Here is a 12,250-nt window from a genome sequence, read left to right as displayed (position 1 = left end):
TGTAGTGCTTATAAACCCGACCGGGGGAAATCACCAGATATATACTTGCTTCTAGTATTTGGTTGAATATTCTAGAAAGGGGTTTAACTTTTTATTACGGCACGTCTATTGCATTGAAAACCATGGAGGTAACAGTGTTGAGGTTAGAAGGTATATAAGCTGATATTACTGTCTGCCCCAACATGAACATTTCTTTTCTTTATGACGTTTTTTTTTCTTTGGTAAGAATATAAAACTGAGCTATCTAAAAAAAACCAAGACGAAAGAAAGATGAGACACACACGGCGCTGAACTTGTTCCCGTGTATGTCATCTTTCCTTCGTCTTGTGTTAAAAAAAAAAAAGCTTCGTTTTATATTTTTACCATGACACTTCACCAGCTCACCCAATCTGCCTGTCTTGTTTAGTTCCTTTTCTTATTTTCCTAGTTTTTCTCGGCTCATGCAAAGCTGAAAGGCTTTATTATGAGTAGAAACGGCAACAATCGAACAGGTTTATGACATTTATGAAAATATCACTTCGCGTTTCTCTGTGGCCGTCCCCATCTAGATAGATAGCAACACATGTATAATTCAGCTATAATTGATTTCCCGATCAGCTTTTAAATTTTTTATTAGTAAATGTATATAAGAAAACACTGATGCCAGTAGCCTGAGCTACTCCTCGTCCATTGTACAATAGACGCCACAGTGACGAAAGCAAACACTACAACATTCGTACTACCCCCCCCCCCCTCCGTCCAAGTTCTTCAATACACAAATTGTCAAAACAGTAGTATTTGCGCCATTTAAATGTTCTCACATAACGTGAAAGTTCACTGATATGTTCTCGTAGCCAATCATATGTCAATAGAGAATTGTCTGCACAGAAGCTGAAACTATTTTTTTTTTTCGCAAAGAATTCCTGCTAAAACGAAAATACAAGATTCGTGTAGCCAAGCATGTCAGTTAGAAATAACGCGAACAATCTTTTTGCCAGATTACTACCTATGTGATATTTCCATTTTTTTCTAAAAATCGTACTACAGTGCGTGCAGAAATGTTCTGAAATCCTGTCTTGAATACGGGCCCAAGATTTTTACTATTGATGAGGGTTGTTCATCCAAGCAATTTAGCTTTCGTAAAAGTTTCTTTCGACAAGAATCACAATTTCTACAATGTGCCTTGTCACTAGTCAAACAATACTTTCCTCACAAATACGTCAATCTTAAATGATGTTAGCTACGAAAATAGCCACAGCGTGATATTTTGGATCACGCAGTCAATCCAAACTGCAGTGTCGTATTGCTCTTCTACAGGTAAGACGGAGAACTTCACGCACGCCATCTTGGCCGCCCGAGAGGAAGCCATCAAGGAGGACAGAGCTGATGCGCAGTACTTGACCAAAGACAACATGATCCTCGTTACAATGAACCTCCTTAACGGTAGGTAAAACAACAGCTAGTTCTTATTACACGTGTTTTTTGTCCGACATGCCTAGTATTTATGTCTTATAATATTATTTTCTTCGGGCAGCCGCTTTCGTGCCAGAATTTTCAAGTTTCTTATTGCCCCTGTCTGCGAATTGCTGAAATGCTATAAAACGCTAAAGGGATACTAAAGGTATAACAATTTATGTGAGAGTGAACGCTCAATGTATGACAACGCTTAAAATAGCAATATTATCAACACCAGTGGCCAACTCAACGAGAAACTAAGCTAAATGTTTCACACGACGTGCGCCATGAGTGGACATTTTGGAAATGATCCCGATGACGCGAGAGCATTCGACTACAATTAATCACTAAGAATCAAAATTTTCTTTAAGGAAAAAGGTAAAGTTAAAACATAAATGAATAAACTATCATATTCATGAAAGATAAGTGACTTGATAATAGGGCAAAGAGTGTCTTAAAGTAATTGCTTAGAGCCGTAATATAACAAAATTATTTATCGCGACACAGCTTCACTTGGGTGCCCAAAGTTTGAAGCGTCCTATTGGCAACACAATATTTTTCGCGAGATATAACTTAAATAACTGGTACTCACATTCCAATATACCTGGATTATTTTTTCAGCATGATCGGATATGTTCGAAAGTTGATGGGACGGAATGACTCATCTGTACTGTCTAGACATTTTTCTTCTATTACCGCTTTTCATATAGACCACAACAAACTGAAGCAATTGTGCCTAATTTATTCGACTGCGATTCGATGTAAATATTACAAACATCGCAACTTCGGGCTGTCCAGAGGGCCCATGATGCGGCGGTAGGTCTCGGCCTTAGTGACCCATCGTGGACGGTGGTCCACCGTGTGCTAGGGCACACGCCTTCAAACTTTCAGAATAACATTTTCCCGAACCAAACCAAATCATTTTTGGCTTTCGGGTCAAACCGACTGACAGTGCTGCTTGTGAAGATGCCACTTTCTTTAAAATTCTCACTCTACAACTCATAGCCCCTCCTTAAAGATAGATTCCTTGTCTTCTGCCACGCCACCTATCTTCCGGCAAAGCGTGAATTTCCAGACGCGTGTTGCTTTCTTAATTTTTAGCGAACCAGTGTGGTGAGTAGCAGAATCGTTTTTTTCTGTCTACGACACATATAAACATCGCTTTAGAGTATGATAGCTGCGTGTGTCGTAGAGAGTAAATAAATATCCAGCCAAAAGCGGCAGCAGACGCGAAGGAGGGCGCACTCGTCAACGCTATACCAACGTCAAAAGAAGCAGCCGTACAACAGACATGTTCGAGCTTTGCATTGCCTAACATTAGGAATAATCAATCAGTATGCCCAGTCTCCAGCGTTCACACGGGTCTGACTTTGGAGGAAGGCGTTTGAGTCACTTCAGGCAGAACAAGCGAGTTTAACTTCTCACCAAGCTCAATGACTGGCACTCACAATCGTTCGGCTCACTGGCTCGTGTTTTTACCTTGTCGGCGTCGTAGCCTTGTGACGGAATAATATTTTTGGTGTATCACACAATGCTTCACAAAGCACGCAATAAGGAGCTTCCATCGGGTGACGCGCATTCACGCACGCAGTTGCAATGCCCGCGCACGCACCACTCATGCACGGCAATTTCCCCACAGCAGCGATTTATTCCCAACGCGCCTTGATACATCAATTAATGCGTGTAGTTAGTGAAAGTGAGGCACACCAAAACTCCACTAAAGCAAAATCACGAGCGCTCCTTATTCACGTGTGCCGCCGGCAGGAGGGTTTCGGAGACAGTAGAGCTGTTGTGTGTTTTCTCGAGTGACGGGTGGGCATGAGGCTGGGTATAGGCGGGTGCATCAACTGCAGAAAAATCATGGCGGCACTTTGGCTTCAGCTATCTGGGTGACCAGTGTCAAGGCTAAGGGAGCAGGCGAGTTTTCACTACTTGACCTAGCCTGTGCAAAAGACAGGGAGGGGCTTTTAACTCCACTAATGACATTACCGTGCAGAAGCCTCCCGGCCGGAGCAACGATCCACTGCTTAAACACCAGCATCACCATTATCATGCAGGGCAAAGGCCTCTCCCATGATCGGCCAATCAACCCGGCGTTATGCTTTCTGCTCCCACTTTATACCTTCTAACTTTTTTTTAAATCTCATCGGCCCACGTAACTTTTTGTCTCCCCCTCACACGTTTGGGTTTTTTAGGAATCCAGTCAGTTACCCTTAATGGTGAGCTATTATTCTGCCTACTCGCTATGTGTCCGGCCGATGCCAATTTCTTTTTCTTGATTTCAGTTATTATATCCTTAACCCTGATTTATTCCCTGACCCACTCTGCTCTCTTCTTGTCTCTTAAGGTTACACCTATCATTTTCCTTTCCGCCGCTCACTGCGTCGTGCTCAATTTAAGCTGAATCGTCTTTGTACGCCTCCGCGTTTCTGTTCCGTAGGTAAGTACCGGCAAGATGCAGCTGTTATATACCTTCCTCTTGACGGTTAGTGGCAATCAACCTGTCAAAATTTGAGAATGTTTCCCGAATGTGCTCCACCCCATTCTTATTCTTCTAGTTACATCAGTCTCGTGGTTCGGCTCCGCTGTTACTACCTGTCTTAAGTAAACATATTCCTTTACTACTTCTAACAACTCTTCACTTATCACAATTGAAGGCCGTTTTCTGGCGATACTGTTGCACTTCGTCCCCTGAGGTACTTATCAAAGCAACGTCGTCTTCGAATCACAGGTTACTGAAATTGCTTTCCATTAATTCTTTTTTTTTTCTTTATTCAAGAATTACTCCGAATCGCCCTTGGGCGTTACAGCAGGGGGGTTACAACAGAGATACGAATAGATCTTCATTTAAACAACAGACTTGTTCTTCAGAGAGCTTGTTCCATTCGGCTACACACTTTGGAAAAAAAGAATTTGCAAACATGCACGTCCTGGGCCGGTATTCACGGATTTTTGTTTTGTGATCATTACGCATAGAAACATAAAAAATTGTATTTAAATATTTATCTTTGTTTACGCCTACTTTGTTGTTATATATTTGAAAAAACAGTTTTAGCCTTAACTTCCATCTTTGTGAAGACAACCATTCCCAATTCAATTCTTTTTTCATCATTGTGACACTGTCCATTCTACGGTACCTGTCCAGTACGTACTTGGATGCTGTGTTTCGGATACCTTCTATTTGAGAAATGAGACTGGCTTCCGATGGATCCCATAGTTGGAAGGTGTACTCTAGTATAGGTCTAACACATGTAGTAAATGCACTCCGTTTTAATTCAACTTCGCGACATCTTAGGTTTCGTTGAACAAAGTTCAGCGCCCGTCCAGCCTTACCAACTGTCTCACTGATGTGCTCATTCTATGAGCAGTCAGCAGAAAACACGACGCCTAGGTACTTAGAGACACTAACTGTGGTAAGAACCTCCCTATTTATAGAATAGTTATTTATCAATGGTTTTTTTTTTTTTAGTAAAACACATATGGATGCACTTATTCGCGTTTAAACACATGTTCTACTGTTTACACCAATCATATATTCTGTTCAAGTCTTTCTCTAACGCCGTCGCATCTTTGTCATAAGATATACTTCGATAGAGCCCTGGGAAACTCCTGAGGTGACGTTTACGTAACTTGATTTTTCGCCATTAATAACAAGACACAGTCTGCGCTCCGATAAGAAATTTTCAATCCCCTTGACAACATCTCTATGTATACCTATTTGCTGTAGTTTGTAAATAAGAAGCGAATGCGTAACCGTGTTGAAAGCTTTTCGAAAATCTGAATACAAACAATCTATCTGGCCCTCAGCATCAATTTCACTCCCTAATTCGTGATAGAATTCTACAAGTTGTGTAGTGCAGGACAAGCTCTTGCGGAAACCATGCTGTACTTTAATTAGGATATTGTTCTCGGTGAGGTGACTCATGATGGCTGAGTAAATTATATGTTCCATTGATTTGCATACAATACATGTCAGGGAGACGGGCTTATAATTCTGCACATCTTTTTTCGAGCCCCCAGTATGAATTGGCACTACGTGGGCTATCTTCCAGGCGATTCTCTAGCACGAATAAACTGCGTAAAGATAACTAAAAGATAAAGGGAGACGGTCGCAGCACAGTGCTTTAACACACGAGGTGAAATACCGTCAGGGCCAACTGCCTCGGTTTCGTCCAATCGCTTTAATAACTTTTTGATACCAGACACGCCGTGTTCCACCTGCGTCATAGGCGACGCATTGCTAGCCGCAGTCATTATAGTGTCGGGTTTCGCTGGAAAAAATACTGAATGAAAGAAATAATTAAGATATGTTGCCTTTGCTTTGTCGTTCGTTACGATTTGGTTATTGCGAATGATTTCTGGAATGCCCAGATAACTTGATCCGCACCCCTCTAAATAGTTCAAAAAGCTTTAGGATTGGTTTTCAACCTTTCATCAAGTCCCTTGACATAATTTTCTTTTGCGATCTTAGTAGTTAGCGTGTAATCAAGCGTTATTTGTGCCAATCTCTCATAATGAGCCTTGCTCTTTGTTTTCTTATACTTCGCAAAAATCCGTTTTCTTTTTTGTATAATTCGTATAATGGATGATGTTACCAAAGGTATTTTCGTTTTTTAAGCTTTGAAAAATGTACGTGTGGTATATGTTCCTTTACAAGCTCACCCAATTCCACTTTAAACGTATTCCACAGTTCATGAATGTTACAGTCGTCCTTAACTCTTCCCAATCTAGGGCCCTGGAAACATTTTGTAAACACGTGGTGAATAGCATTGGTGAGATTGTGTTTCCCTGCCTTACACTCTTCTTTATTGGGATTCTGTCACTATCTTTATGGAGGATTATGGTGGCTGTAGATCCACTGTATATTTCTCCTAATATATTTATTTATGTAGGGCCCGTCAATGCTCTGATTTCGTAATTTCTGCATCACTGCTGATGTCTCGACTGAGTCAAACACCTGCTTACTATCTATGAAGATAGGGTTGGTTGTATAGTGCGCATTTCTGTATCACCTGATTGATAGTATGAATGTGGTCTATTGTGGAGTTGCCTGCGCGAAATTCCGCTTGATCTTTTGGTTGATTGAAATCCAGTGCCGTCCTAATTCTATTGACTATTATTTTTGTAAATACCTTGTAGAGAACGGACAATGAGCTGATAGGCCTGTACGTTTGAGGTCCATGACGTCTCTTTTCTTATGAATTGAGATGATGTTCGCGTTTTTCTAGATTCTGGTGCCCTTCTCATCAAGAGACACTTCGTATTTAAACGTGGCCAGTTTCTCTAACCCAATCTCTCTGCCATCTTTTAGCGGGTCCATTGTTACATTATTTTCACAGGTGGCTTTGCCTCTTTGAATTCCTTTTAGAGATTTCGTTACTTCCCCGGTCATTACTGGTAGGATGTCGTATTCTTCTGGGCTATTACTGCTTCTTATGGTATCAGTAGCGTAATCACTAGTGTAACTAGCGTCATCAGTACAAAACAACACAGCGTCATATTCTCAAGTACTTTCAATATTGTTGTAACTCATTTAGTGAGCATCTCTTATTGACGTTCGTGTTGAAATTGCAGGATTTGATGTCTTCAAGAGTTCATGTTTTAATTGTATAAATCATTTGTACTTCGCAGAACCATTAGTTTTGATGTGCGTACCCGACAGTGAATTAACTGTCTTCAATAAGCAATGTGTGTGGGGGGGGGGGATGTGTATTTTGAGTGAATTCATGCATGAACGTGAGAGTGTTTTTCGAGGGAGTACCAAGCTGCGCTAAGTACCTTTCATATGCCAACTTATGGTTCTTCCTAGCTGGATCCGATACATCTACAGGCACACTGCAGTGGCTTCTGCTACACATGACAAAAGAACCCAGCATTCAAACTAGGATCCAAAAAGAAATAGAAGACAACATTGGTAAGAGAACTCTCCGACCAGTTCTTTCCTTCTTTTTAACTTCTCCTTAGTTCTCAGTGAAACCATAGTTGAGGCCCGCAGACCCCAGTTCCTAGAAGTCGCATCGGGGTCATCCACACCTAAGCCATATAGTCAACCCCTCCTATCGAAAAAGCTTCTGCTACGTCACGTTCAATCACTCACGCGTTCATCATCTATTTGTCTTACAGCGCTCCCGCTCGGAGGCAAAGGTAGTTTTCATACTACTTGCTGTTATCACTTTAACAGTGTCCTGACGCACCCCTGTGACATCACAATAGCCTTGTCTCTACATAAAAAGATTGATTGATTGATTGATTGATTGATTGATTGATTGATTGATTGATTGATTGATTGATTGATTGATTGATTGATTGATTGATTGATTGATTGATTGATTGAAACCATGACACTCCGTAGTTACATGATGGCAATCGCGTGCATAACGTTCTGCGCTTTTGAAAGTGTAATATGCTATACACACGTGACTTTTCGCTGTATGTGCAAGTCCCGTTTGCGCAACCGTAGGAGCGCACATGAAAAGGCACACTCGTAAGTAAATCCTAATCCCCCGCTTAAATCCATCACCGAGCTATCCAAAATGCTATTTATGTATTGAGACGCCACGACTGAAGCTGGTTGTGTCTGCTCACAGTGACCTCGTAGTAATTTTACCCGCTTGGGTGCACCATACGTATGTTGGTTTATCCACAATCCCTTTCATTTTGTACGGGCTAAGGGAGCGTGCCACCTGTGTACGGAGACCGTGAGAAGCTTCCTTTCACCGTGGCTTGCCTGCTGGAGACGCTGAGGATGCACCCCGCGGCGCCCCTTGGATTACCTCATAACACAACCACTGGCACTCGAGTCGGTGAGTGCTAGTTTAATCAGACCAACTAGCAAATAGCGAATGAAAAATGAAAAAAAAATGGCAGCATACCAATGAAGTCAATCATGACGAGTGGGCGAAGCTCCAGGGGATTATTCGAGTAACTGGTAATCCACCATACACTGCCTACTCGAACATGTAAATGAGCAACAACTCGTCTATACAGTATATACAATGTTGTTTCATTGGTTGTATTGTGGTGGGCACTTCGTTTTCCCTTCAGTGAGACTGCCTTACGATCACTAAAACGATGAACCAAGAGTTCTTGGATAGAATGTGAGCTGAAATTCGCCTAGACGAGGTATATACACGTCTCCATGGTTGTGGTTGGTTCTTTGTAGCCATATGAAATGCATCTCAGAGCATATCGCGATGTCATATGCTGCACAAGCCAGTCTTCGTTCATGATATCTAAATTCAAGTCGCCAGCCTGGATCGGCTTGCCAACATTCCCGTATCGTGCCAGCTTCGCAGCCGACAGCGCATTCACGTTCGTTTCCATGACAAAAAGATAATGTGCTGTTTGGAACGCGCTTATTCTTCATCGTCATCAGCCACAGCACGAAGTAAACATAATGTGTGTGTAATGTGTAGCGGTTGTCTCGCTCATCGGCACAATCATGAATTGCATAGAGGCATGGTGGGTGTTTCATTGTCAGCATCTTCGTCATGACGTATAGCGAGTACTGTGCATGTGCTGTGCCGTGCTGGCAGAAAGATAATGTGTGGTGCGCAACGCGCTTGTGCTCCATCGTCATCGTCATCTAGAGATTACTGCAGACATGGCTCCACTATTAGGAGCTTTGTCCCTAAAAACCTTTTTGTTTTCTATTGACTTTCTCTTGTAATATTTGTCTTGAGGATCGAATGCCGTATTTAAAACTCTTCTAGGACCAGGTTCCCAAAGCTTTTTCACCCATAACGTTCATTTGGAGTAAGACTATTACCATCACTAATAATATATATCTCATTATTGGCTTTATAAAATAGCTATATTTGAGTGCAAGAACTTTATTTAACGAAAACTTTCTGCAGCTTACATTCACCAACTCACCAATTCTCCAACAATTCACCGCATTTCTCGTTATTGCACTTACGCCAGGAAGTCAATATGTTAAGCATGAAGTGTTTAGTGCTACCACCACGGCGACAGAAAAAAAATTAATTCTGGGACACTCAATATGATGTAGCCTTCACTGTTCACATGGCACATCATTACATGTGGTAGATGACTAATTGCCGGTGAACACGTTCTAACTCATCTTGGTAGCTAAACTACAGCGCATTTCGTTACATCCGCATAGACGTAAACCTACCACGAACTCAACCATTGAAAGCAACTACAGGACATGTCTGATAGCAACTGTTGAAGCAGTTACAGGCACTTGTAAGATTCTGAATGATTTCGTGTGTGTGGTGTTGCTTATATGGGAGCACCCTGCATTGCGTAGAATAAACGACACGCGTACCGAAGCTTATGCAGTTCTAGTGATTATAGTGGGCCTCTCGTATCATGCCAGAACGATACAACAGAGAGCCAAGCGCTTTAACAAGTATGCCTGGTTTTGCAGGAAAGTGGGACATACCCAAGGACACGGGCATGTTGTACAACATCTACGCCGTGCACCATGACCCAAAGAACTGGGAGAAGCCCGAGGAGTTCCGTCCAGAACGGTTCCTCGATCCCGTGACCGGCAAAGTGCGCAGTGACACCGGTCCTCTGATCACCTTCGGTCAGGGAGCCCGAAGCTGCCCAGGAGAGAAGCTAGCCCACGCCGACATGTTCTATATTCTCGTCCGACTCGTGCAGAGGCTCAGAGTCAGCGCGCCTAACGGTTCCTCACATGCGAACTTGAACGGAAATGGATCGAGCTTGTTTTTACACCCTGCGCCGCAACACATTGTATACACTAGAAGAATTTAAATACATTCCTGGCTACGTACGAACAGTTGCTAGAACAACGGCCGCTCAACACAAAAGGGTACAAGGACCACGTTGACACCCCGACGTGACTTTAATATAATTGTATATGAACAGGACAGTCGGAAGTGTTCCGCATGCCCTATTCTGTGCTACAATGCATATATCATCTAGAAATCGTACTAGCAATCTACTATGTATTGTTTTTCGGCACTAGTTACGTGCTGCTACTCGACAATATTAAACGCTCAGATTTCGCCGTCATGCGAGAACCGATTGGGAAATTTCAGCTTAAGCTTCGATCCGCCTCACTGGAACAGTGATTATACGGTGTTCCGCTGCGTCCAGAATGTCGCGGGTTCGAACCCCGTCCATGGTGGTCGCATTTCAATGGATGCGAAATGGTAGAGACTCGTGTACTGTGCGATGCCCGTGGTGCAGGTTAAAAAACACCAGGTGGTCTGAATTTCCGGAGCCTTCCACTACGGCAACTCTGGAAAGCATCTCGTGATTTTAAAAAGTAAAACTGCAGATATTCAGATATATCAATACATTAGTCTAAGCATCGATAACAGCAACTGCGATACCGACTGCACTCATGCAGTACTCAGTTTTATTCACTCCCCAAAGCTGGTATACCTATGGTCAGTTTATGAAATGTCACGCAACACTCATGAAAAAAAAAAGTGTCATTTTTTTTTTTCAGTAGCACCAGGCTCCTCGTCATCCTGCACAAAAGTGTTACAGTCACTTATTTATGCTTTAATTTCAGTAAATTGAGAGCTTGAAGGGTTCTACCTGTAGTCATTTGCATGTCCACAAAATGTTTCTTGTATTCGGTCAGTTAACTAAAACGTAGCAGTTATTTTCACACACATGTTGGTATACTTTTGGATACTTTACTGCCCTTGACTCTGGTTGGCTCCTTTTTGGTCAGTTTCTTTTTTTATTTTTATTTTAGTTTCTTAAATATACTTTATTCTTCCGACCTAAAAACTCTGTTTAAATGCTTAGCTAATATCACTGTCGTATATACAAAATTATGACGCAAACGCACAGAATATTCGGCTGGACTTGTATGTGTAATGGTGCTTTTGACGGCGACCCATTGAAAGTGCTTTACTGTGGCGACTACCACGCATAAAGAAGGCGAGAGTACCTGATTTGTTTGTTGCGTATGTTTCTTGCGATTTATCGTTGGAATAAGCTGACAAGCAATGTTGTAACTGTGCGTGATTACGACAAGTTTTTTAGCAAATTGAAGATGATGTGAAAGGTACAACTGCAACATTTTGTAGCTTTCTTTTGCTTAGTCTAGTGCCAATATTACATCAGTTATCGCATACCTCGTTTCATGCCTTACCGAGTGCTGCATTGCATTACTATGTTTTCTTTTATATGAACTTTTGCTTTTCGCATTTACCTTTATAATTTTCATCTTCTGTGTAAGCATTTCTATTGGGAACATAACGCTGCAGTATTGTAACTAACACCCCCCCCCCCCTATATAATGCCCACATTGGAACTTAGTGTATATAAAAAAATAAATGAATAAATAAAAAAATAAATTTATGACATCAGCGAGGTTGTTACAAAGATTGCTGCAGTTTAATGACTTCGTAATTTCTCTCAATGAGACCACCTTTGTTTTTGTTTTTCAGTGCTCCGAACATTGGCTGCATGCATGCTTGGGGCTTTCTAGTTGTAATAGTGTTTCAACTGAATGCACGTAACTCTAAAGTTCAATGCAAACAGTGCCATAATAGGGCCACCACGGCCTCATTAAGATAATCATGATAGGCATGTCATGTAAAACATGGCTTTATGCTGCGCTCATAGCCCGCTCGCGGCTGTACCGCTAGCTCCACATATAACAAATTCGGTATTAAGCAATATAAATAGACGACGAAGGTAAATGATACGCCCAGACAGGATAATCATGATATGCGTGTCATGTAAAACATGACTACATGCTATGCTCAGCGCACTCGCGGCCGTTTCACAAGCTCCACATATACCAAATTTAGTATGACATGACGTCAATAGACGACGAATGTAAATGACACGTCCAAAC

At 41.9% G+C, this 12,250-nt stretch overlaps 1 protein-coding gene across 1 annotated transcript in view; it reads left to right on the top strand.

The window, feature by feature from the left end:
- Window positions 1-11,756, top strand: part of LOC119188277 (steroid 17-alpha-hydroxylase/17,20 lyase) — a 30,876-nt gene extending 19,120 nt beyond the window's left edge. Inside the window, exons 7-10 of the mRNA XM_037436238.2 lie at window positions 1,297-1,422; window positions 7,244-7,348; window positions 8,106-8,237; window positions 9,827-11,756. Of these exons, the coding sequence (XP_037292135.2) occupies window positions 1,297-1,422; window positions 7,244-7,348; window positions 8,106-8,237; window positions 9,827-10,179 (716 nt within the window). The 3' untranslated portion in view covers window positions 10,180-11,756. The remainder of the gene's footprint in view (window positions 1-1,296; window positions 1,423-7,243; window positions 7,349-8,105; window positions 8,238-9,826) is intronic.
- The last annotated feature ends 494 nt before the right edge of the window (window positions 11,757-12,250 follow it).

This window comes from Rhipicephalus microplus, chromosome 1, assembly GCF_043290135.1.
Source record: "Rhipicephalus microplus isolate Deutch F79 chromosome 1, USDA_Rmic, whole genome shotgun sequence".
Classification (NCBI taxonomy): Eukaryota; Metazoa; Arthropoda; class Arachnida; order Ixodida; family Ixodidae; genus Rhipicephalus; species Rhipicephalus microplus.
The sequence above is the reverse complement of the archived record's forward strand: the minus strand, read 5'-3'. Positions and strand labels throughout refer to the sequence as shown.